We start from the raw sequence: 23,215 nt of genomic DNA on the forward strand, positions 1-23,215 counted from the left end.
ACACCCTCACTCACCTCTCCCTCGACTTCCAGGGACTCAAACCTATTGCGCAGAGGCACATGGGGAGCCAAGTATGGTCAGGATGAGGGATGTCCACTCTGCCAAGCTGGTATCTGTTTCCACTCCTCCTCCTTTCTCAAATTGTTGCTAGGGGGAGGAAAGGACAGGGGATTCACTGCAGCACTGTCTGCCTGCCTGTTCCCCTCTCCCACCTGTTTGCAAGGCAGCAGGGGGTGACATGCTCCATGTGGAGCCTCAGTTGTGTGCCAAGATCTCAGGGCCAATAGAGACTGGCAAATCAGTCTGTCTCTCACAGTTATGGTCCTCAGACTTTCCGCCTCCTCCTTCAGCTTGACCACAAGGCTGAGTAAGTCATTTACTGGTCACATCTTATACAAGTGCTGCCTCCATCGCCCTGCACTGCAAAGGCTGGGCTCTGGCACTCGTGACAGCCAATGACCTGTGTATTAACATCTTGTGTTGGGGCCTCAGTCTGAGTCTCCACACTTGTCTTAGCATCAGCAATCCTTTCAAGCATGCATGAGACCTCAGTCTGGGTCTCCACACTCTTTTTGGCTGCAGTCTTCTTTGTGCGTGAGCATGGGACTTCCATCTGTGTCTCCACAACGTTTGTGGCGGTAGCCTTCCACTGGGATGCAGCCATTGCAAACCAGCAGGCACACTAACACTACTAGATGGCCTTAGGTGTGACTGATCAGCCCCGCCCTGCAGCGGGTAGCGCTGGCTTGGCCCTCACGCCGTTGCTGGGTCGTTAACAGGAGCCCTTACTACTCACCTGAGAGTGATAACAACCATCTTTGCTGCATAGTCCCGTGTATGGCTGGCTTACAGTTTCTCCTCACTACAACAGCCCTGGTGATTCTCACACCTCAATTCCTCCTCTGTCCTTGAGGCTTTTTGTAGGCGAGGGGAGTGAGCGCAGAGCCGTTGCCCTGGCAACGCCCCCGCCGCGTCAGCTGCTCTCGCGAGAACTGCCCGGCTGAGAGCTGTCCAGCCGCTCTGTTGTGTCGCCGATCCCTGAGTGAAGGAACCGGCCGAAAGCCCGCGTACCTCGCGGTCGGTCGCTGCGGTTCTGGCTGGAACAGCTCTGAAGCAGCGAACCTCGGCGATGAAGCTGTTTCAAAGTATTATATTTTTTCTGTTATACCACATGATAGGAAATATGCTCATGAGTATACACATTATGTCAGTAATGAACATAATGCTTTACATAATGCTTTATATGTTTCACAATATAATAATTATAAATATAATAATATATTAATAATATAATATAATAATAATATAATATAATAATATAAATTATATTAATAAATAAATTAAAATAAATAAATAAATAAAATAGTAATGATAATAATGAAATAATATAAATAAATAAAAAATTAATAATATAATAATATATAATAATATATAAATATAATAATGCTTCACAAAGTTTAATAGTTTAATCGTGGTTGGTAGAGCATACGTTTCTGTTGTAAACATACATTCCATACCTTTTCAAGGATCGTTCATACCACTATCAGCATTAAGCAAGATATGTTGTATTCCTGTTTTCCCTAACTAGTTATTCCTAAATTGCCTATAGTGGTCATATAGAAGCTGAATCATAGAATCATAGAATCACCAAGGTTGGAAAAGACCTAAAAGATCACCCAGTCCAACCGTTCACCTATTCCCAATAGCTCCCACTAAACCATGTCCCTCAATACAACATCCAGTCTTGAACACCCCCAGGCTCGGTGACTCCACCACCTCCCTGGGCAGTCCATTCCAGTGCCTGACCACCCTTTCTGAGAAGTAATACTTCCTAATGTCCAGCCTGAATCTCCCCTGCCGTAGCTTGAAACCATTCCCTCTGGTCCTATCACTAATGACACGAGAGAAGAGGCCGACCCCCAGCTCGCTACAACCTCCCTTCAGGAAGTTATAGAGAGCAATGAGGTCTCCCCTGAGCTTCCTGTTCTCCAGGCTGAACAATGTGATATCTGAACTCTCATTTCCATTTGTTGTCTTGATTTTCAAAATCCAAAATGCAAATAGAAATTCAATTATTGTCTTTAAATTTAATTTAGGTTTACTTAATATGTCTACATCTAAGCTAGTTATCTTTACTTATTTTCAGTGCAGAAAAAAAAGATTTCTAAACTGCAAAGTGACGTATATATCTTAAATATCTTCCCTGCAATGAAATGTGTCACATCTTAGAATAAAATTTGCCTATACATATTCGTGCACAGACTTTTGATATGCTGACCTGATTTTGACTTCTCAATAGTACTACAAGGTAAAGTGGTTTTCCTAGGGTATGTAATGATATGAGGTTTAAATTAATAGAACTTTAAGTCCAGTGAAGACAATAGACTTATGTGATGAACTACAAATATGGAGTTAAAATTAATGCACTCCATACACAAATTTTATTCCAATTCTGACAGAATTTTTGTCCATGATTTTATTGTGAATTGTTAATCATTTTATTGATTTTTTAAAAATTTTTTTTTTCTTTTTTTTTTTCTTTTTTTTTTTTTTCCTGACCATACCGGGAAATGTGCTATTAGCTAATTCTGGTGTCTTTGATTCTAATATTTAATATCAAATAGGGCATAAAACATTATGGAATAAAAAAGAGTAACGTGAAGCCAGAAAACAATGAATGAAAATTGGTATCAGAAAGAGAAAGATCAAATTAAAACTTTTATAACTGCAGTAGAAAATAACTGAAAGAACAAAAAGGAGAGAGGGAGTATAAAAATATATTTTGAATGATGAATTCAGAAAATAAAAAGGAAAAAGGAAGAAGCTGCACAGAGGAAGAAGAGGGAAGGAAGAAATAAGGAATTAGTGGTAGGCTGAAGGTAAATGTTGTATACAAAAACAAAAACAAAAAAAAAAAAAAAAAAGAAAAGAAAATATGGTTAATAGAAGAAACAAAAAAAAAAAAAAAAAAAAAAAGAAATGAAGGAACTGAACAAACAAATGACACTGAGCTTATTGTTCCAAAGCAAACAATATAAATGCTTCTGTGGGAAAATTAGGCTACCTGTCTTTTCAGGGAAGTGTCCTAAACTGGCTTGTGCTTTCCATTAACTGTGTAAAAACTGTCTAAGCTTCTGTTGTGGGCAAGATTTAGATTGTTAGGCATACACTTCAACTTCATTTTTTGGCTTTGTGAACATCTGGATTTCACAGTCCATAACTAAATGTGTATTTTCAAGTTGGTCTGAATGGAAAGAAGGATAATGGCACACAGTAGTAGCTACTAAACCTCTGTTCAGCTTAGATTGCAGGAAGGTTATGGGATCATACTATTCCTCTTTCATTCTTGGAAACAGGAATCATCTGAGTGAAGTTGCTATAAAAATTTCTTCCCTTTATTGCGGGTGAGAAAGCTTTGGATTTCTTTTTATAACCTGTAGCTTAAGGTGTAATTCACTCTATCCAGATGACCCCAGAGGACATAAAGATTTCAGAGTCTTGGTTTATGTAGTAGGTTATGGCTTCAACCCATTGTTTTTATCCAGCTAAATATATGTAAATGTATTCTTAAGTACCTAGAAAGTATTCTTAAGGTTACAGAGTGCTTGTTAATCTGATTGTCATGAAACTCGTGTGTGCGAGTATGAATCTTAAGAGAGTATGTTCAGAAGGCGGAGGAAAGAAAATATGGGAAGTTAGAGAATTGTTGGATAGAAAGCTCAGAATGTATTTGCTCATGATAAAACTATAAGATGTCATGATTTGGCATGAAGTATATAAAACAATGAAAGAGGATGACCCTTCTTACTACTTCTTAGACACAGTGTAATTTTCCATTTCCACACTTATTGCTCTAATATCCAACACGGTAGTTAAAGGGAAGAAAAAAGAGAATGTGCAGTGAAGAAAATACAGATAACTCTGTACTTTGTAAATAGTAGTAGTGAAAACTGTTAGTCAAGGAAAAGACTATGAAAAAGCTGAAGCATCTGGTGAAAAGCTGTTAATATATACAGTAAAGAAAACAGGTAAAATCAGGTAAAGTTCAGACTCTATTTTGACCAAAATGAAAGACATTGTTACCTTCATTTTCATCTACAAATAATATTAATTGTAGTAATATAAATATATAACTAATAATTCTATACATTCATAACAACAAATTGAAATATATATGAAAAATTATATATGTGTACATATGCATCACATATACCTGTAGATATATACTATATATGTCATGATGTATGTGTGTGCACACATATGTATGTTTAGTTTGTCTAAACATTCTAGTCATTTTCCATATTTTCCCTTCGGACATTCCAGTTCATATCAGTGCTTTGGTCCATAAGGCAGAACAAGTAGCACTTTTCACCTTATAAGTTATGACAAGTCAACTTCAGTGCAAAATAAATTGAAGCACTTTGTAGAAAAAGTGATTCATTTATGTGCCTCTAGAAAAGCTGTGGGTTCTTTCCATGTGTTGTCAGCAGGTGCAGTGTATACAATCACAGAACCACAGAATATCAGGGATTGGAAGGGACCTTGAAATATTGTCTGGTTCAATCCCCCTGCCGGTGGAGGAGCAGCTAGATCATGTCACACAGGAATGCATCCAGGCAGGTTTTGAATGTCTCCAGAGAAGGAGACCCTACAACCTCTCTGGGCAGCCTGTTCCAATGTTCTGTCACCCTCAACATGAAGCTTTTTTTCATATTTATGTGGAACCTTTTATGTTCCAGCTTGCATGTGTTGCCCCTTGTCCTATCATTGGATGTCATTGAGAGGAGCCTGGCTCCATTCTCATGATACCTTTACATATTTACAAATGTTAATGAGGTCACCCCTCAGTCTCCTCCAAGATAAAAAGACCCAGCTCCCTCAGTCTTTCCTTGTAACGGAGATGCTCCACTCCCTTAACCATCTTTGTGGCTCTGTGCTGGGCCATCCCAAGCAGTTCCTTGTCCTGCCTGAACTGAGGAGCCCAGAACTGGACACAGTACTCCAGATGCAGTCTCACCAGGGCAGAGTAGAAGGGGAGGAGAACCTCTCTCGACCTACTAACCACTCCAGGTCGCCACTGGCCGTCTTGGCACAAGTGCACTGTGCTGGGCTAATGATCATCCTGCTGTCCACCAGAACCCCCAGGTCCCTTTTCCCAGTAGTGTTCAAATGTGGTGGATTTTAACTGACATCTGAATTCCAAATGTAGCTATGTACTTAACAAGTCACATTCCTGAAACTTACCATACTAGGGAGGTCCAAATGTTTATCAAATTATTTTTCTTAGTAATTTTAATCTGTAAAGAAGACCATTCTCTAAATAATATAAAACCTTGAAGTCAATGCTTTCATTTATCTAAATCTTCTCCCCTACATTTTAAGTACAAGACAGAATAAAGACTCGTTTCCTAAATTATGGAGTGCAATTAAGTTTTAATTGTTTTAAATTTGCATAAAATATGAATGAAAACAAAATGATAATTCAAAAATAGTGGCATCAGGTTTTCATCTTTTATTCAGATCACAAATCATTGTGAGATTATATGCAGCCTTTCACATGACAGACTCATGAAATCACAGTGCAGTGGCGATTATTTACAGCTTTTTTTTTTTTTTAATTAAAACTTATTAGTAGGTATAATACTTAAGAGTATTAAAACCAGGATAAATATATGATATTTATTGCTAGTGGGCTTGAGACCTTACTGACTGATGATTTAGACTTTGGCTTAATTCTTAGATCATGATAAAATTCAGGAGGAAAATACATATTAAAATATAAATGTGTTGACTAATCTAAGCCCATATTTTTTCAGTCATAAAATGATGTTTCATAATATATATTATTTGTGTTGGCTTCGAAGACTTGAAGTTCATAAAATGTTTTCCAAATAGTTTTTGAATTTTCAAAAAGCAGTTATTGTTTATCAAATATTTTTAGGCATATTTGCAAGTTCTACCTACAGTATTAGAAAATTGAAAATGTAGAGCAGGATTTATCCTCCTGGAGGCAGATGAACATCTGAATAGGGCATTTGAAGTGGCACGTTTCCATTTCCATTCATGACAAGAACTCAGCACAATTAGAATAGAACGATTTATGACTTGGGAGAGGTTCCTGCCTTTCAAGATACAACAAAGATCACTGAGGAGACTGTAAATTAAAAATCTGTTCCCTAAACCTCATTTCTGTATGTATGTATGAATTTATGTATTCATTAATCCATTTATTAAGTAAGGCCCATATCAGCTCTGTCTCTACTGGAAACTGATTGCAAATCTATTGGCATGCTTTCTTATTTTATATTTCTTTTGATATAGTTATAAATGAAAAGCACTGTTACATTGGAAAGTACTTACTGTGTAATTATCAGAGAGCATCTTGACTTGGCTCAATAGTTCATTTATTTCAGTAATTGTCTGTCATCTCTCATGTTTGCCATTTATATGTGATTGCTGTTGACTAATTGAAAGATGTTTTCATAATTTCCAACATGTCCATGAACTCCTTGTTGGGTTAGATTAAATCTGTTACTATTTGCTCATTACTTTTTGATTGATTGTAAGGTAACATTATTTTTAGCAATCATAGTTCAGTCACTCTCTTCACAAAAAGATGAGAAGGCAGCAAATAGGAGTTATTAAGAAATGTTAACTTATAGATAGAATGTTTTCCAGAAGTTAATATCTTTTATTTTTTCTTCAAATCTCAGCGTTCTGAAAATAGACAGTAACTGTGTAAAATGTCAGCAGATTTTTAAAATGTGCTTTCAATGCAAATATCAGAAAAAAAGTTTCAGATACGAGATAGCTTGATGGATCCATAACAGCAAAGCAGTATCTGATTCACATTGAAAGAGGTGTTGATTATAGCAGAAATTACGCTGATTAAAGATGCAGATTATCAAGTGAATATGGAGTCCAATCAACTTTCTCCATGGGAAATAAACTTTGCTTGGAAACCTAGCTGCTGAAGGGTGGGTGTTGTCAGGTATTTTTTAAACACTTTAGCTAGGAAAACAGAGCTTGTCAGAATGTAGTATGTGGGATAGGCATTTAGACAGACTGTCTAGAGGTTTAGCATTTTCATAAAACATTTAGCAGGCAATTATTGCATTTCAACAATGGAAATATAAAGATGTATGGCACCGGTCTTTAAACCTAAATTGAAGGATAACTTCAAGTGAGTCAGAGTTCAACTCTCATCTTCTATATGAAAAAAACTTCTGTTGTGGCGATGATGTTATTTTAGATGGTATTGAAGCACCAGTAAATACATGTTTCACAGAACCACACAATTGCAGGGGTTGGAAGGGACCTCTAGAAATCAAGACCAACCCCCTTGCCAAAGCAGGTTCCCTAAACCAGATCACACAGGTAGGCATCCAGGCGAGACTTGAACATCTCCAGAGAAGGAGACTCCACCACCTCCCTGGGCAGCCTGTTCCAGTGCTCCGTCACCTCACTGTAAAGAAGTTCTTGCGCACATTCGTGTGGAACTTCCTATGCTGCAGCTTATGTTCGTTTCTCCTTGTCCTGTCTCCACATACCACTGAAAAGAGACTGGCCCCACCACTATGGCCCCCACACCTTAGATATTTATAAACCTGGATTAGATCCCCTCACAGTTGTCTTTTCTCAAGGCTAAACAGACCCAGTTCACTTAGCTTTCTTCATAGGGGAGATGCTCCAGGCCCTTCACCATCTTTGTGGCCCTCCGCTGGACTCTTTCCAAGGGATCCCTGTCTTTTTTGTACTGGGGAGCCCAAAACTGGACGCAGTACTCCAGATGAGGCCTTACCAGGGCAGAATAGTGGGGGAGGGAGGATCACCTCCCTCGACCTGCTGGCCACGCTCTTTTTAATGCACCCCAGAATGCCATTGGCCTTTTTGGCCACGAGGGCACACTGCTGGCTCATGGCCAACCTGTCATCCACCAGGATGCCCAGGTCCCTCTCTGCAGAGCTCTTCTCCAGCAGCTCATCCTCCAGCCTGTATTGGTGCATGCAATTATTCCTCCCTAGGTGTAAGACTCTACACTTGCTTTAGTTGAACCTCATCCGGTTTCTTACTGCCTAGCTCTCCAGCCTGTCCAATTTGTTGAATTTGTACAAAAAGGCATTCAAGGCAAAGGAAAAAGATGTGAAGTAGAATAGGAATGTAAATAAAAGCTTGATAGAGCCTTAACAATTACACCTATTTTAACTGTAAAACATAAAAATGTTGAGAATAAAGGGATCTCTATTCTTCTTCCTCTGCTAGCTTGGAGGTTTGCATCTTCTTTCTGTATACCACAATTACTGGATTACAGAAGAATGCAATAAAAATTGCAAATTCACATATTTCATTAAAAGACAAAAAAAAAAAAAAAAAAAAGGAAAAAGAAGTATGTTATTAAAAAAAAAGTTTTACAGCAAAATAATTCCAATTTTTCAGTATGCTGTGTGTCTATGGAACAAACCGTTATGAGGAGAAAACAAAGCACAGAGATCAGCAGACAGGTGGATGAAAATTTAAGATTCCATTATGGACACAGAGACAGGTATGAACCTCCAGTGTCCTAATGGGCAGCAAGTGAGAGATAAAAGTCAAGAAGAAAACAATGTCGGTAAAATGCAGAAAATTATTTTAGCATTAAGGACAAAAAAAATGATGTTATCATACCCTGTTTGTATGCTAAAATTGTAATTATTTATGATCAACTGTTAAAAAAGTACTATAAGCACACCAACTACTAACAATTTTTGAAAATCATGAAAAGTATAAGTTGTTTGTTTGTTTGTTTGTTTGTTTGTTTGTTTGTTTTTTCAGAATATTTGCTATACTGACAAAAGCAAGATCACTGGATAGAGGAAACTTTTCTAGGTCTTACTTGTAGAATACTCTGATAATCATCAATTGCTCATTTCACAGACATGTATTTGTTTATTTTTAATCATTCAACCTCAGTAATCAAGCTGAAAATACTGCAGCCCTCATACAACCATACATGTATGCTGTTGACCAAGTCCTACTGGTTTAGGCAGTGACATTCAATATTTCCAGATTTATACAACACAATTGCTGGATTTTTAGATATTCTGAAAAAGTGACCACAATGTCTGTTCAAATCAAGTTTAAATCAACAGAGCTGTGAGTCTGGTACATGTCAAATTTACAGTATATCTCTTTCATGAAAGGAGCCTAAAGTACTTTTAGACCTTTGTAAATTGGCAGTCATAAAAACTTAACGCTTTTGGTTGGGAAGAGCACATTCATGTATAAAAGATGTTGTTCATGACAGTAAAAAAAAAAATGTCCACTGCTTTGTTATTTATGTGACAAGAAGGAACAGTTTCAAAAAAGATTATTCACTAGGATTCATTTTAAACAGTATGACTGGAATTAAAATGAAATAACTTAAGCAAAGAGTCATGCCATATATCCCCCAAAAAAGATCTTTGAGTCAGTGTCTTGTTGGAAGCATCTCACTTTTATGCACTGGTAAGTCTCTTCAGGTACATTTGCATCTCACAAAGCAGTACTATGATCAGTATGTGTAATCTTGCTCAGTGTGTGCTGATATGCTGAAATTGTGCAAAATCACAGATAGAAAATAAAGTAAAATATATAAAATCAAAATAAAAGAACTTGAGTTCTCAGAAGAAATTACAACTTCCTAAGCATTAAATAGAGAGGAATATTTTTGCAACAGACTTGCTTAGTACAATGCTCTGACATACCTATATTATTTGCCATTCAAGAAGCAGCTAGCTAAAGGTTAGTTTGAAAATCATTCTTTTATGCATTATAAAATAGAAACATGCACCTATATGTCATTAAATTATTGTTTCCTTAATGTTGAAATATCAAGGGAAATATGTAATTCCAGCTTTCTTGACAGAAGACCTGAGCATTTAAAGTATTTTCTTCACAATAATTATTTGCATGTATATTAGATTTGCATGTATATTAGATTTTGCTTTGGACTTTTTTCTCCCAATTATGAGGAGCATACAGAGATATTTTTTTTCTGAATTATAAAATTATTTGTCATTGTATTTTGCACCCATGCATCATGACCCGATTCACTGAGGAGCAACACATCATAATGGCAACACATCTAATGATTTCTGAGTCAAGTTCTCCAGATAATTCTGTAGCAGAGTGTCACGGAGTTGATCAGATCAATCTATGTCCGTGACAGGGGCGGCAGGCCTCTGCCCTCCCCCCCCACCCCCAGTCCCACAAAAAAAAAATGGGAAGGAAGGAAGGGAGGAAAAGAGCAGCGGCAACAATCTATGGAGGAAAACTTATTTTACTATAATATTGGAGTACAAGATAACACAATATATACAATTTAATTGAAATTGAGATTAATAAATCAGACAAGATGAGAGAGAGAGAGTTCCCGGGACCGATTCAAACCTGAAAAGCTTGGAACGGCTAGGAAAGCACCCTCAAACACCCACTGCCAGGCAGCAAGAGAGCGCCCCCCCACCCGGAAGGGCCAGATCCCGTGACTGCTGTAATGTACAGGGATAGGTAGCTGGGATTGGGGCAGTGACACTTTAATGCCCCGTACACTACATGATGTTTTGATGTGGAATACTGAAACCATAAAAAACAAAAACAAAAACATAGAACCATGACATTCCACCCCTTATTCTACATCGTTACATCATGCTTAGAATATATATATATATATATACACAAACAAAAAAAAAATGATTAAAATGCACACATGACTATATACATATACATAGAATTAGTAACCGCACTCCCCCGGCATCAAGTTTCCTTGTGGTACACATTGGACATCCCCATTCTTCTGCATTACCCACCAAGTGGATCCTGGTCCCTGGGCAAAAACTGTACCACGGAGAGGTTTGCCCTTTCCAGAAGCTGGAAGAACCCAAACTGCCTTTCCTAACATGTTCTTTACATGTACAACAGGGACTTTATCTCCCTCTACGGTATGTAGGGAACTGGATTGGTTAGGACCATCACGATTGATAGATCCTCTGGTATTGACCAACCAGGTGGCTTCTGCCAAATGCTTCTCCCAGTGCTTAAATGTTCCGCCACCCAGTGCTTTTAGCATCGTTTTTAACAATCCATTGTATCGTTCAATTTTACCAGAGGCTGGTGCATGATAGGGAATATGGTAAATCCACTCAATGCCGTGATCTTTGGCCCAAGTATTTACAAGAGAATTTTTGAAATGAGTCCCATTATCTGACTCAATCCTTTCTGGGGTGCCATGTCGCCACAGGACTTGTTTCTCGAGACCCAGTATGGTGTTTCGGGCGGTAGCATGGGGTACTGCATAGGTTTCAAGCCACCCAGTGGTTGCCTCCACCATAGTAAGCACATAATGCTTACCATTGCGAGATCGTGGCAAGGTGATATAATCAACCTGCCATGCCTCCCCATATTTGTACTTTTGCCATCGCCCTTCCTCCCACAGAGGTTTCATCCTCTTGGCTTGTTTGATGATGGCACATGTTTCACAGTTATGAATAACCTGTGCAATGGCATCCATAGTTAAGTCCACCCCTCGGTCTCTAGCCCATTTGTATGTTGCATCTCTCCCTTGATGACCTGAGGTCTCATGGGCCCACCGAGCCAGAAATAATTCACCCTTGTTCTGCCAGTCCAGGTCTATTTGAGCCACCTCAATTCTGGCTGCTCGGTCTACCTGATGGTTATTTTGCTGTTCTTCAGTAGCCCGACTCTTGGGCACATGAGCATCTACATGACGCACCTTTACAACTATAGTCTTTGTTCGGGCAGCAATGTCTTTCCACAGTTCAGCAGCCCAAATAGGTTTACCCCTTCTTTGCCAGTTATTTTGCTCCCACTGCTGTAACCACCCCCATAAAGCATTCGCTACCATCCACGAGTCAGTGTAAAGATAGAGCATTGGCCACCTCTCCCGTTCAGCAACATCTAAGGCCAGTTGGACAGCCTTTACCTCTGCAAATTGGCTTGATTCTCCTTTCCCTTCAGTGGCTTCTGCAACTTGTCGTGTGGGGCTCCACACAGCAGATTTCCATCTGCGATGCTTTCCCACAATACGACACGATCCATCTGTGAACAGGGCATATTTTTTTTTCATTCTCTGGTAGTTCATTGTATGGTGGGGCCTCTTTAGCACGTGATACCTCTTCTCCTGGTGGTGTTCCAAACTTTTTACCTTCAGGCCAGTCCATGATGACCTCTAGGATTCCTGGACGGCTGAGGTTCCCCATCCGGGCTCGTTGTGTAATCAGTGCAATCCACTTACTCCAAGTGGCATCAGTAGCATGATGGGTGGAGGGAACCTTTCCTTTAAACATCCAGTTCAGCACTGGCAGTCGAGGTGCCAGAAGAAGCTGTGTTTCAGTACCGACTACTTCGGAAGCAGCCCGAACCCCCTCATATGCAGCTAAGATCTCCTTCTCAGTTGGAGTGTAGTGCTCTTCAGACCCTCTGTACGCCCGACTCCAGAATCCCAGGGGTCGGCCTCGGGTCTCTCCCGAGGCTCTTTGCCACAAACTCCAAGTGGGACCGTTCTCTCCGGCAGCGGTATAGAGGATGTTCTTTATACCCTGTCCCGTCCGTACTGGCCCTAGGGCCACGGCACGGGCTATCTCCTGTTTAATCTGTTCAAAAGCCTGCTGCTGCTCAGGGCCCCATGTAAACTCGTTTCTCATTCGGGTCACATAATGAAGGGGGCTTACAATGAGGCTGTAGTTTGGAACATGCATTCTCCAAAAGCCCACTGCACCCAGAAAAGATTGTGTCTCTCTTTTGCTAGTGGGTGGAGACATGGCAGTGATTTTGTTGATCACATCTGTCGGGATGTGACGACGGCCATCTTGCCACTTTATACCTAGGAACTGAATCTCTTGGGCAGGTCCTTTCACTTTGCTTCGCTTAATAGCGAAACCAGCACTCAGAAGAATTTGGATCGTTCGCTCTCCTTTTGTAAAGACTTCTTCTGCTGTATCGCCCCACACAATGATGTCATCAATGTACTGCAGGTGCTCAGGAGCACTGCCCTGTTCCAATACAGTTTGGATCAGCCCATGGCAAATGGTCGGGCTGTGTTTCCACCCCTGGGGCAAACGGTTCCAGGTATACTGAATGCCTCTCCAGGTGAAAGCAAACTGTGGCTTACATTCTTTGGCCAAAGGAATGGAAAAGAAGGCATTAGCAATGTCAATGGTGGCATACCATTTGGCTGCTTTTGACTCCAGTTCATATTGGAGTTCTAACATGTCCGGCACAGCAGCACTCAGAGGGGGTGTGACTTCATTCAGGCCACGGTAGTCCACCGTCAGCCTCCATTCTCCACTGGCTTTACGCACTGGCCATATGGGGCTGTTAAACGGCGAGTGAGTTTTGCTGATCACTCCCTGGCTCTCTAGTTGACGAATTAACTTATGAATGGGGAGCAAAGAATCCCTGTTGGTGCGGTACTGACGCCTGTGCACCGTTTTTGTAGCAATCGGTACCTGTTGCTCTTTTACTCGCAGCAGCCCCACAACAGATGGATCTTCTGACAGGCCAGGTAAAACAAACAGCTGCTTAATGTTGTCTGTGTCCACAGCAGCTATTCCAAAGGCCCATCGATACCCCTTAGGGTCCTTGAAATGCCCCCTTCTGAGATAATCAATACCTAGTATACATGGAGCCCCTGGGCCCGTCACAATAGGATGTTTTTGCCAGTCCTTACCAGTGAGGCTTATCTCAGCCTCCAACACAGTCAATTCTTGAGAGCCCCCGGTCACTCCAGAAATATGGATTAATTCTGTCCCTTGGTGACTCGAGGGCATCAGAGTGCACTGTGCACCAGTGTCCACCAGTGCCTTATATTTCAGTGGTTCTGATGTGCCAGGCCATCGAATCCACACAGTCCAATATACTCTATTATCCCTTTCCCCCTCCTGACTGAGGGCAGGGCCCCCCTATTCATTACCTGTGGTAACTGGAGCAACTGCACTGGTGGTTGATCTGCTTTGTAATTCTTTCACCCGGGCTCGTAGTACAGGAGTAGGTTGACCGTGCCACTTCCCCATGTCTTCTCCATGGTCACGCAGGTAATACCATAAGGCAATTCGCGGTGTATTACCCCTTACTTGAGCCGGAGAGCGTTTGCTTCTAACAGCTGAGATCTTTGATGGTGCACGTGAGAAGGAAGGTTGTTCATCTTTAGTTAGGTGGGCTGGCAAAAATTTCACCGTCTCCTTCACCTCCTTCATCTCCTTCATTAGACTCATTTGATTATCCTGATCTTCATCAAACGTCTCTGATACTGCTACAGGTTTGTCGCGGTTAATCAATTGAGACACTTGCTCCGTCATTTTTGATATTGCAGCAACGGCAGCATGAATTGGGGACAGCAATTGCTCGTAGTTTTGGAGCGTAACAATTAATTCATAAACTAAGGGCGTTCTCTGTTGTTCGTTGAATCTGTCACACGCTGACATCAGTGTAGAGGCACATTTGTCCGGCGCTGTTGTCACAATTTTCTGCCATATCTCAGGCGTTGTCCTCACTCTTTCAGGGTCGCGGTTTTGGTGTGGGTCGTTAGGAACAAAGTCAGGGTCATACAACATTTCCACCACGCCTATTTCCCTCAAATACTGGATACCCTTTTCAACTGTATCCCATTTTTTCATTGCAATCTTCAAGCCATTTTTGAAGGGATACTTTTCCTTCACGGCTGTTAACACTCGTTCCCAGAGGGAGGCAGCCTCATCCGAACATCGACTAATTCCTCTATCAATAGCTGGATCTCTGGCAATGGCACCTAGTTGGCGAGCTTCATTACCATCCAGAGACAAGCTATGGGCCCCACTGTCCCAACAGCGAACCAACCAGGAAACAAGAGTTTCATTCGGGCGCCGTGTAAACTCCTTTCTTGAACCTTGGATTTCAGTCATCTTTAGAGGCCGGCGAGTAGTAATAGAGACTTCCTCTTCATCACTCTCTTCTGCACGTCTCTTAGTTTTCCCTTTTGCCTTTCGCGATGGTGGTGGTGCTGAGGAGGGCCCCTCGCCTGGATCTTCCTCCACCTCCTCCTCCTCTTCTTCTCTTTTTCGTTCAAGACGCGAAGACACTCGTTTCCATTTCTTGCCCTCCACAGGAGCAACTGGTATTGTTACTGGTGTCTCCTGTGATTGATTAGATTTGACTTGGGGATTTTCCCCTTTAGCTTGAACCTCAGCTCGGAAACTCTCTCTCTCCAGAATGGTATTATATAGGGCACGGTAAGCACAAGCCAAACCCCAAATAAGTTGTACCTCCCTAGATTTATGTAAGCCGCATAGTCCCTGACTCAAATACTGGCTTAGTTTCTCAGGATCCCATAGGTGTTCAAGAGTAAAATCCCATGACACTGCGGGTCCCCATGCTTCTAAGACCTTTCCTAAACCTCTCCATATTCCCTGCCAGTCATCATTCTCTAGTTTTGGAGAAGACTCCTTATTATGAATGCGTTGGAGTACACTCAGGAGAATTGATGACACGAACAACAACAACAACATGAGTATTAATTCAAGACTCGTAAAACGTTTGGCAAACCGAGAAGAAAACCCTGAGACTGGTCTGAACATTGTGTTGTTTGTAAAATTAGCTATTCCATTTGGGATGTAGCTGTTTGTGAAATTAGCCATTCCTTCTGGGATGTAAATGTCAAAGTTCAAATCATACCACATTGCAAGTAGGTAAAACATAGGTGTCTCCATCAGTGCCCTTAGGTAGTTATATATGAATGCAATTCCACAACACGTAAGTATGAGATGGATTATTGGCCAGTAGGTTGTGAGTAACACCATTGCTTTAAATCCTTTACACAGCACCCCCACGATAACGAGTGGGTTCATCACTGGTGCTTGCTAAAAAGGGGTTAATGAATTGAAGCTAACAAGAGGAGGAAAAAAAAAAAAAAAAAAAGAAAAAAGGCACTACCCAGACTAAGTAGTGCTCAAAGTTTACAAATACCCCAGAACACTGGCAGTACGCCTAATCTTTCAAGGTCAGGTTTTCCAGCACAGAAACCTGAACTACTGATAATGCTCCCTAACGAAGCTCTCTAAGAGCAGAGAGAAAAAGAGATTCGTTCTAACAGCTAAAAAGCATCGAGCCCCACGTTGGGCGCCAAAAAATCTGTCACGGAGTTGATCAGATCAATCTATGTCCGTGACAGGGGCGGCAGGCCTCTGCTCTCCCCCCCCACCCCCAGTCCCACAAAAAAAAAATGGGAAGGAAGGAAGGGAGGAAAAGAGCAGCGGCAACAATCTATGGAGGAAAACTTATTTTACTATAATATTGGAGTACAAGATAACACAATATATACAATTTAATTGAAATTGAGATTAATAAATCAGACAAGATGAGAGAGAGAGAGTTCCCGGGACCGATTCAAACCTGAAAAGCTTGGAACGGCTAGGAAAGCACCCTCAAACACCCACTGCCAGGCAGCAAGAGAGCGCCCCCCCACCCGGAAGGGCCAGATCCCGTGACTGCTGTAATGTACAGGGATAGGTAGCTGGGATTGGGGCAGTGACACTTTAATGCCCCGTACACTACATGATGTTTTGATGTGGAATACTGAAACCATAAAAAACAAAAACAAAAACATAGAACCATGACACAGAGTTGAGAATCTGGTATCTCATCTACAATACTAAATGTAAATAAGCTGCAGGCAGATTTTATTTCTATAAATCTGCATTATATAAACATGCCAGTGTAATATTGTTGGGCCCTAGAGTGCAAGGGTATTTTCATAACTCTTTCAATCAGCTTTGATACCAGTCTCTGAATATATATAAGAACAGGTATTTTCTACAGTATGTCACTAAATATTCACTGAGGAAGGTAGGTCAGGTCTAATTCTTCCTTTCATCACATCCTAAATTCCAAGTTTAAGCTAAGGCTGTCCTATATGCAATATCCCAAGAATTATAATGGTATTTCAAACTCAGTTAAAATTATGGCTGCAAAAATGAAATTTCACATTTAATTATCCAGTGTATAAGATAAAACAAGTTAGACTTTACCATCATTACTTTTTTCGTTTGTTTGTTTTGTTTTGTGCAGAAGAAACTACTTGATTTGTTCTAGTATACCTCTGCCTTAATTCTTTGGAAAGATGTACAGGTGACCAAAAAAGAATATTCAACTAATCTGTGGTTATTTGACAGGTAAAATTGCCAGAAGTTGTCTGATATATGTAAATACTAATGAGTTGGTGACATTTTGTGCTCCCTACACCAAATTGCTTCTGCTTTTCAGTCTGTGTTAAGTAAATTGATGGAGAATGGATAGAAGATAAGGAGAATTATTAGTTTATAAGCCCACTGGAGTGGAAAGGAGAGTGAATGTTTGAATGGTAGAAGAGAAACACTGTATTTATTATTGAAGAACAAGAAAGAAGAATATTATGCAATTAGATTTACACAAAGGTCTAGGTTTTTTGTGGTTTGTTTTTTTTTTTTTTTTTTTCCCCCATAGAGATGCTTGTCCTGCAAAGTATCTCACTTTCTTTGTCATTATATATTAGATTATGTGTTATATATTACATTTTGTTCATCCATTGGCCTCCTGCAATTAGTGATTCAACAAGATTGTCTGAATCAGACTTCAGAGTTGTTCATTATTCCCCATCACGTGATATAGTCTGTACCACAGTTGGAGTGTGATATTTAATGTCCAAATTTAGTGAATCATAAATTTACATGACCTGTAGCTACTTCTGTGATCATGTAGGTAAAATTTTTTGCAAGAGCACTGCTAAATTTCATGCAATCATTTCTACCTTGAGGATGTGACTTCACAATGATTTTCAGTATCTTTCTAAAATACAAAAATTTCAAGCAATGGGGAAACTAGCACATTCCTGATTTCACAATTCTAATATTCACTTATCTTCTTTGGTTAAAAATTTGGACTATTGTCCTTATCCTGAATTTGACAGATTGCTGTTTCCATATCTTACTCTGGTAGTAATAAGACTCTAAATCATTTTTTTTTAAATGCAAATACTTACATTACTACATTGATTACTTTTTGGGAAAAAAAGAAGAAAAAAAAAAAGCTGATAAACCCTGTATCTCATGGAATTTCCAGGTTTTCTAGATTTTTGATGTTTTATGTCTAATTCTTTAAGAGTCTCTCCGTATAGTTTACATTCTTTACACACACATCTTCATCCATTAATTCTCATGGATGTACCATTAGAGTAAGTACTACCAGCTGCAACTCCAGGCTTCTATAGCTGTTCTACTTTGCAATTTCACTTCCAAATATCTTCAGATATAGAAGCAAAATTTAAAAGTGCACAAGACATTGAAGATAGATGTAATGAGACTTTCATGGAATGCAGCACTTTTGTTATTTTTTATTTGCTTATTAGTGATCTGTACTTTGAACATGAATGTATTCCAAAGTGATTATTTGTTCTCACAGATAGTACAGACATAACTGTACCAAAACAGAATGAAATCTGACCTTGCAGAACCTATTTGTCTAATATTTTAAAATATAGTAAGCTTGAACAAGTTGTTAAGGAGCAAATGTAAGGATACCACTGCTTTTGATGTTCTGGAAAGAAGAGACTTAAAATGGGAAAACCCATAGAAAGTTCATGAATGCTATAAAACAAAAACAGAGAAGATTTTGTTCAGAAGCTTTCTTATCTTTATTTGTGTGAGAAGAATGAATTGCCTATAGTTTTGCAAGTAATTTCTCCTATTATGGAAGCAATGAAATCTGGCAAAACCAAATAGACAATCTCTTATTGCATCACATAAAGTTTCCCAAGGAAAATAAACTTTCAGATTTCTCAGTCATGTGACATTAACTATATTCACACTTTTTTGCAGAGAAGCAGGACATGGATCTCACATTAAAATAGCATTTTTATTTTGTCAGTTTTCTAACTACAACACTGCCCTCTGTCAGTATAAAGTTAGCCTTCAGGGAAATGAAATTGAATATAATGATAGAAAAATATATATTAGTTATTCAGTAAGACTGAGTGAATTAAAAGAATACTTTACTGAAATAATAATAACAAAAAAATGAATTGATTACATAAGAGCAAGTGAAAAATGCAAAGTAATAGACATTGGGAATGAAATCTCGAGGAATGATGCCTCTCACAGGTCTTTACATGCATTTTACAAACCCAGCAAAGTTCTCATTGTAGAAGTCAGTGAACACTATTTTACATACAATGTCTGGAGTGGCATCATTATAAAAAATTGTAGCAAATATGTTTTAGATGAAAATAAATTTCACTGTCCAGCCTTTGGGAATATGTATAACTGTCAGGCAAAACTGAATGATCAGACAGCATGGGCAGATCCGGCCTGGCTAACCTGATTTCCTTCTGTGACAAGTTAACCCACTTAGTAGATGATGGAAAGGCTGTGGATGTTGTTTACCTGGATTTTAGTAGTGTTTGACACCATCTCCCACAGTATTCTCCTGGAAAAACTGTTTTTTTGTGGCTTCACTTGGTGAAGAACAGGCTGAATGGCCAGGCTCAAATAGTTACGGTGAATGCAGCTCAATCCAGTTGAAAACCAGTCACCAGAGGCATCTTGCAGGTTTCAGTCTTAGGGCCAATTTTGTTTAACATTTTTTTTCAGTGATCTGGTTGAGAGGCTTGAATGAACTGCGAGTTTGCAGATGAAACAATTTAGTCAGGACTGTTTATCTGTTTGAGCATAAGAAGGCTTTGCAGAGGGTTCTGGATAGGCTAGATCAATGGGTCACGTGCAGTCACATTGGCTAATGGGTGGTTTGGATTTAGCCTGAGATTTTCAGAATAGTAGTTATCTGGGACCATCTCTACCCCTTTTTTGCTAGATAAAGAAAGAATCCTTACATATCCAACATTATTTTCTTCTGAAGGCACTCATTCTCTGTCACTGTCACTTGTCACTTCTTTTCTAAAGGCAACTTTTCATGAAGAAAACTGATGATGCAGTTTAAATAGTTTAAGTTCCTCACTGTAAGTCACTTCCTCCAGTCTTTGAAAATATTGCTTTTTTTTCTTGATGCTATGCGAGTCTACTAAACTTTTGCTAGTAAAAAAACCATCTATTTTCATCTACGTAATTGACAGAAATTCTGAAGGTGTCAGACATTCTTTCCCTCTGCTGTGAAACACTAGAAGAAAATTCTATTCAACAGATATCTCTTTGGCTGACAATACTTGCTAGTCTACATACTGTGTGATTTGCTTATATTCTAAAAGCTAATTAATGATCAGAATGTTACATGCCACAGGTTAAAAAGCTTACAGAAATCTTAAGATGCTTACATCATTGACAGATAATTCTGTGAAGCAAACAACTTTCTCAAAGAATGAAATTAGGTTTGTTTGACAAGACCTTGAGTCTGTTTGACAAGAACTTCTTGCTCATTGACATATGACATTGACATAAAGCCATGCTCATTGACATTAATTTTATTCCTATACGTTAACTTTTAATTTATCAAATTTCAAATCAGTGTTTCCATTTTCACCTTGAGTATGCAAGTTTAGGCATTGCTTTATGGAAAACATTTATTATTATTATTTCCAGAGAAATAATATTTTTACATTCTCTCACTCTCTCCTTCATTTTAGGAGTTACAGTGCTTGAAGGCCCTATTTATGCAGTGGGAGGCCATGATGGTTGGAGCTATTTGAATACAGTTGAGAGATGGGACCCTCAAAGTCAACAGTGGACATTTGTGGCAAGTATGTCAATTGCCAGAAGCACTGTTGGAGTAGCAGCATTAAATGGCAAGTGAGTAGGGTATTCTTTTACAGTTCAAATGCATTTCTTAGGAGGATGAAATAACTGTGACACACAGTAGTAAATAACTTCTGTCCTATCGTACTTGAGGTAACTTTTAAAGTAAGTACAGACACATTGTGCACACCCTAAAATCTTGTAGTTCTTACACTCATGTCAGATGTCGTTTTTCTGTGTATATATATGCTTATATATATACTTGTTCCTTTTGTTTAATATTCATATCAAATGCATAAAAAAATAGACATGACATTTCAGTGTGTATGTTCAGTATGAAAAATTGTTGGTTGACTCATCTTTCTTGCATATGCCAGTTCTAGTTAACCAAGTTTGTCAGTCTAAAATATCCAATGATGAGGTTTGTTGCATGCTCTTTCAACTTGCTTCAGCCAGACATTGACCCAGGAAACCTGCTTTGACTGAAGGCAACTACATTCATACAGGAAATAAACAGAAATTTGATTCTGACATTAATCTGCATTAAATCTGCAATTCTAAGTGTGTTTAGATTCTAAGTTTCTCTCTTAGAACTTTTTATTTTTTTAAAGTGATCCTTAAAACTCATTTTACAGTAACACGATATTGTGCTGACACTTTTTATTAAGGAGCTGCATGCACTGAAGCTAGAAACCTGGGCCAAACTGCATCCCAGTAATACAATTATGCAAAATTCTGAGTATCTAATTTTCTGAAATGAAATTAGAGACATGAGGTTTGTAAAAGGTTCTCTTTGTTTGATAGTATAAGATGCTGTTTGCAGTGTACCTATACTACTTATTACTTTTGCTTATCAATTGAAAGTATTTTCTTTTAGCTGCCTGTCAAAAAATAATACAATGTGAACTGTAAAATTTAGAGGTGGGAGAGGGATTCATCACACATAACTTCAGATACTTCTGGATAGACATCTACAACTGAGTAGGTTGTCCTCATAAGCTCACCTTATGATCAACTGAAGAAATAATTTTAAATTATCATACATCTTACTTATTCTAGACACTTATGCTAGGACAGCATGAATTATATCCTGTAAGTTCCTGTTTTGCTTCCTCAGTTATAAAGGAAACCAGGGAACTCTGTCTCAGATTGTGACTTCTACTTTTTTTTTTTTTTTTTTTTTTTTTTGTATCTTAAATGAAGAAGATTGATATTTCTATGGGCTTCTATTCTTCTATTTTCTATGAAAATAAATGAAGATGCACGAGTAGGACTTGGGGGTCCTGGCAGACAAGAAGCTGGATGTGAGCCAGCAGTGTGCACTTGAAGCCTGTAAGGCCAACTATATCCTAGGCTGCATTAAAAAAGGAGTGGCCAGCAAGGAGAGGGAGATAATTGTCCCCCTCTAGTCAGCTCTTTTGAGGTCCCATCTGGAGTATTGCATCCAGTCCTAGGGCCCTCAGAACAAAAAGGATGTGGAGCTATTGGAGCAGGTCTGGAGGAGGGCCACTAAGATGATCAGAAGGCTGGAGCACCTCTCTTATGAGGAAAGATTGAAGGAACTGGACTTGGAGAAGAGAAGGCTCTGTGGAGACCTCATTGTGCCCTTCCAGTATTTGAAGGAAGAGTATAAACAGGAGGGGGAATGACTGTTTATACATGGGTGGGTAGTGACAGGACAAGGGAGAACAATTTTAAACTGAGATGGAAGATTTGGATTAGATAGTAGGAGGATGTTTTTCATACAGAGGGTGGTGATGCACTGGAACAGGTTGTCTGGAGAGGTTGTGGATGCCCCATCCCTGGAGGCATTCAGGGCCAGGCTGGATGTGGCTCTGGGCAGCCTGGTTTAGTGGTTGCCAACCCTGCTCATGTTGAGGTCCTTCTCAACCCAGGCCATTTTATGGTTCTGTGATTCTGTGATAAATACAGATAATCTTAAACCAGTAAAATAGTTTCAACATCATGTTTTTCATTCTCCTATTTACGTTAATGACGATATTTAAATGTATTCCCCTTTCGCGTTTTTTTAATTGAAAGACATAAAAATATGAGGTTCTTTTCTTTATGAGATAATTTATAGTAAATTGACAATAACAGATTTACTGTGTTGCTTGATTATACAGATAGAATTTAAAATGGCTTAAGCATGATAGAAATTCTACTTCAGCATTCACAGAAATAAAGCACATTAAAATTTTTTTGAAGACTGCATATCCTATTTTGTCCTTTCACACACATGCAAATTTATGTTTCAGATTTTCAGATAAATTGGTGTTTTGTGGAAAGGCTTTGATGAAATCAAGTGTAATGTTTAAAAATATTTGTTATAATGTATATTCATTCAGTTATATTGAGTTCCACAGGTTTTACAGTAATTGAATTCATTTGGTAATGTATTCTCACAAATTGGATTTTTTTCATAGCAATATTTTTCCAGCTCTATGCTTTTTAATTTTATATAAGAAACAGGGAGCAGGCCAATTCAGATA

The 23,215-nt window shown here is 39.1% G+C and overlaps 1 protein-coding gene across 1 annotated transcript in view; it reads left to right on the forward strand.

Moving 5' to 3' along the window:
• The window catches only part of KLHL1 (kelch like family member 1), a 240,216-nt gene that overhangs the window by 199,580 nt on the left and 17,421 nt on the right, over window positions 1–23,215 (forward strand). The window contains exon 8 of the mRNA XM_052705588.1: window positions 20,615–20,777. Within this exon, the coding sequence (XP_052561548.1) occupies window positions 20,615–20,777 (163 nt within the window). The remainder of the gene's footprint in view (window positions 1–20,614; window positions 20,778–23,215) is intronic.

This window comes from Tympanuchus pallidicinctus, unplaced genomic scaffold, assembly GCF_026119805.1.
Source record: "Tympanuchus pallidicinctus isolate F22 unplaced genomic scaffold, pur_lepc_1.0 scaffold6, whole genome shotgun sequence".
NCBI lineage: Eukaryota > Metazoa > Chordata > Aves > Galliformes > Phasianidae > Tympanuchus > Tympanuchus pallidicinctus.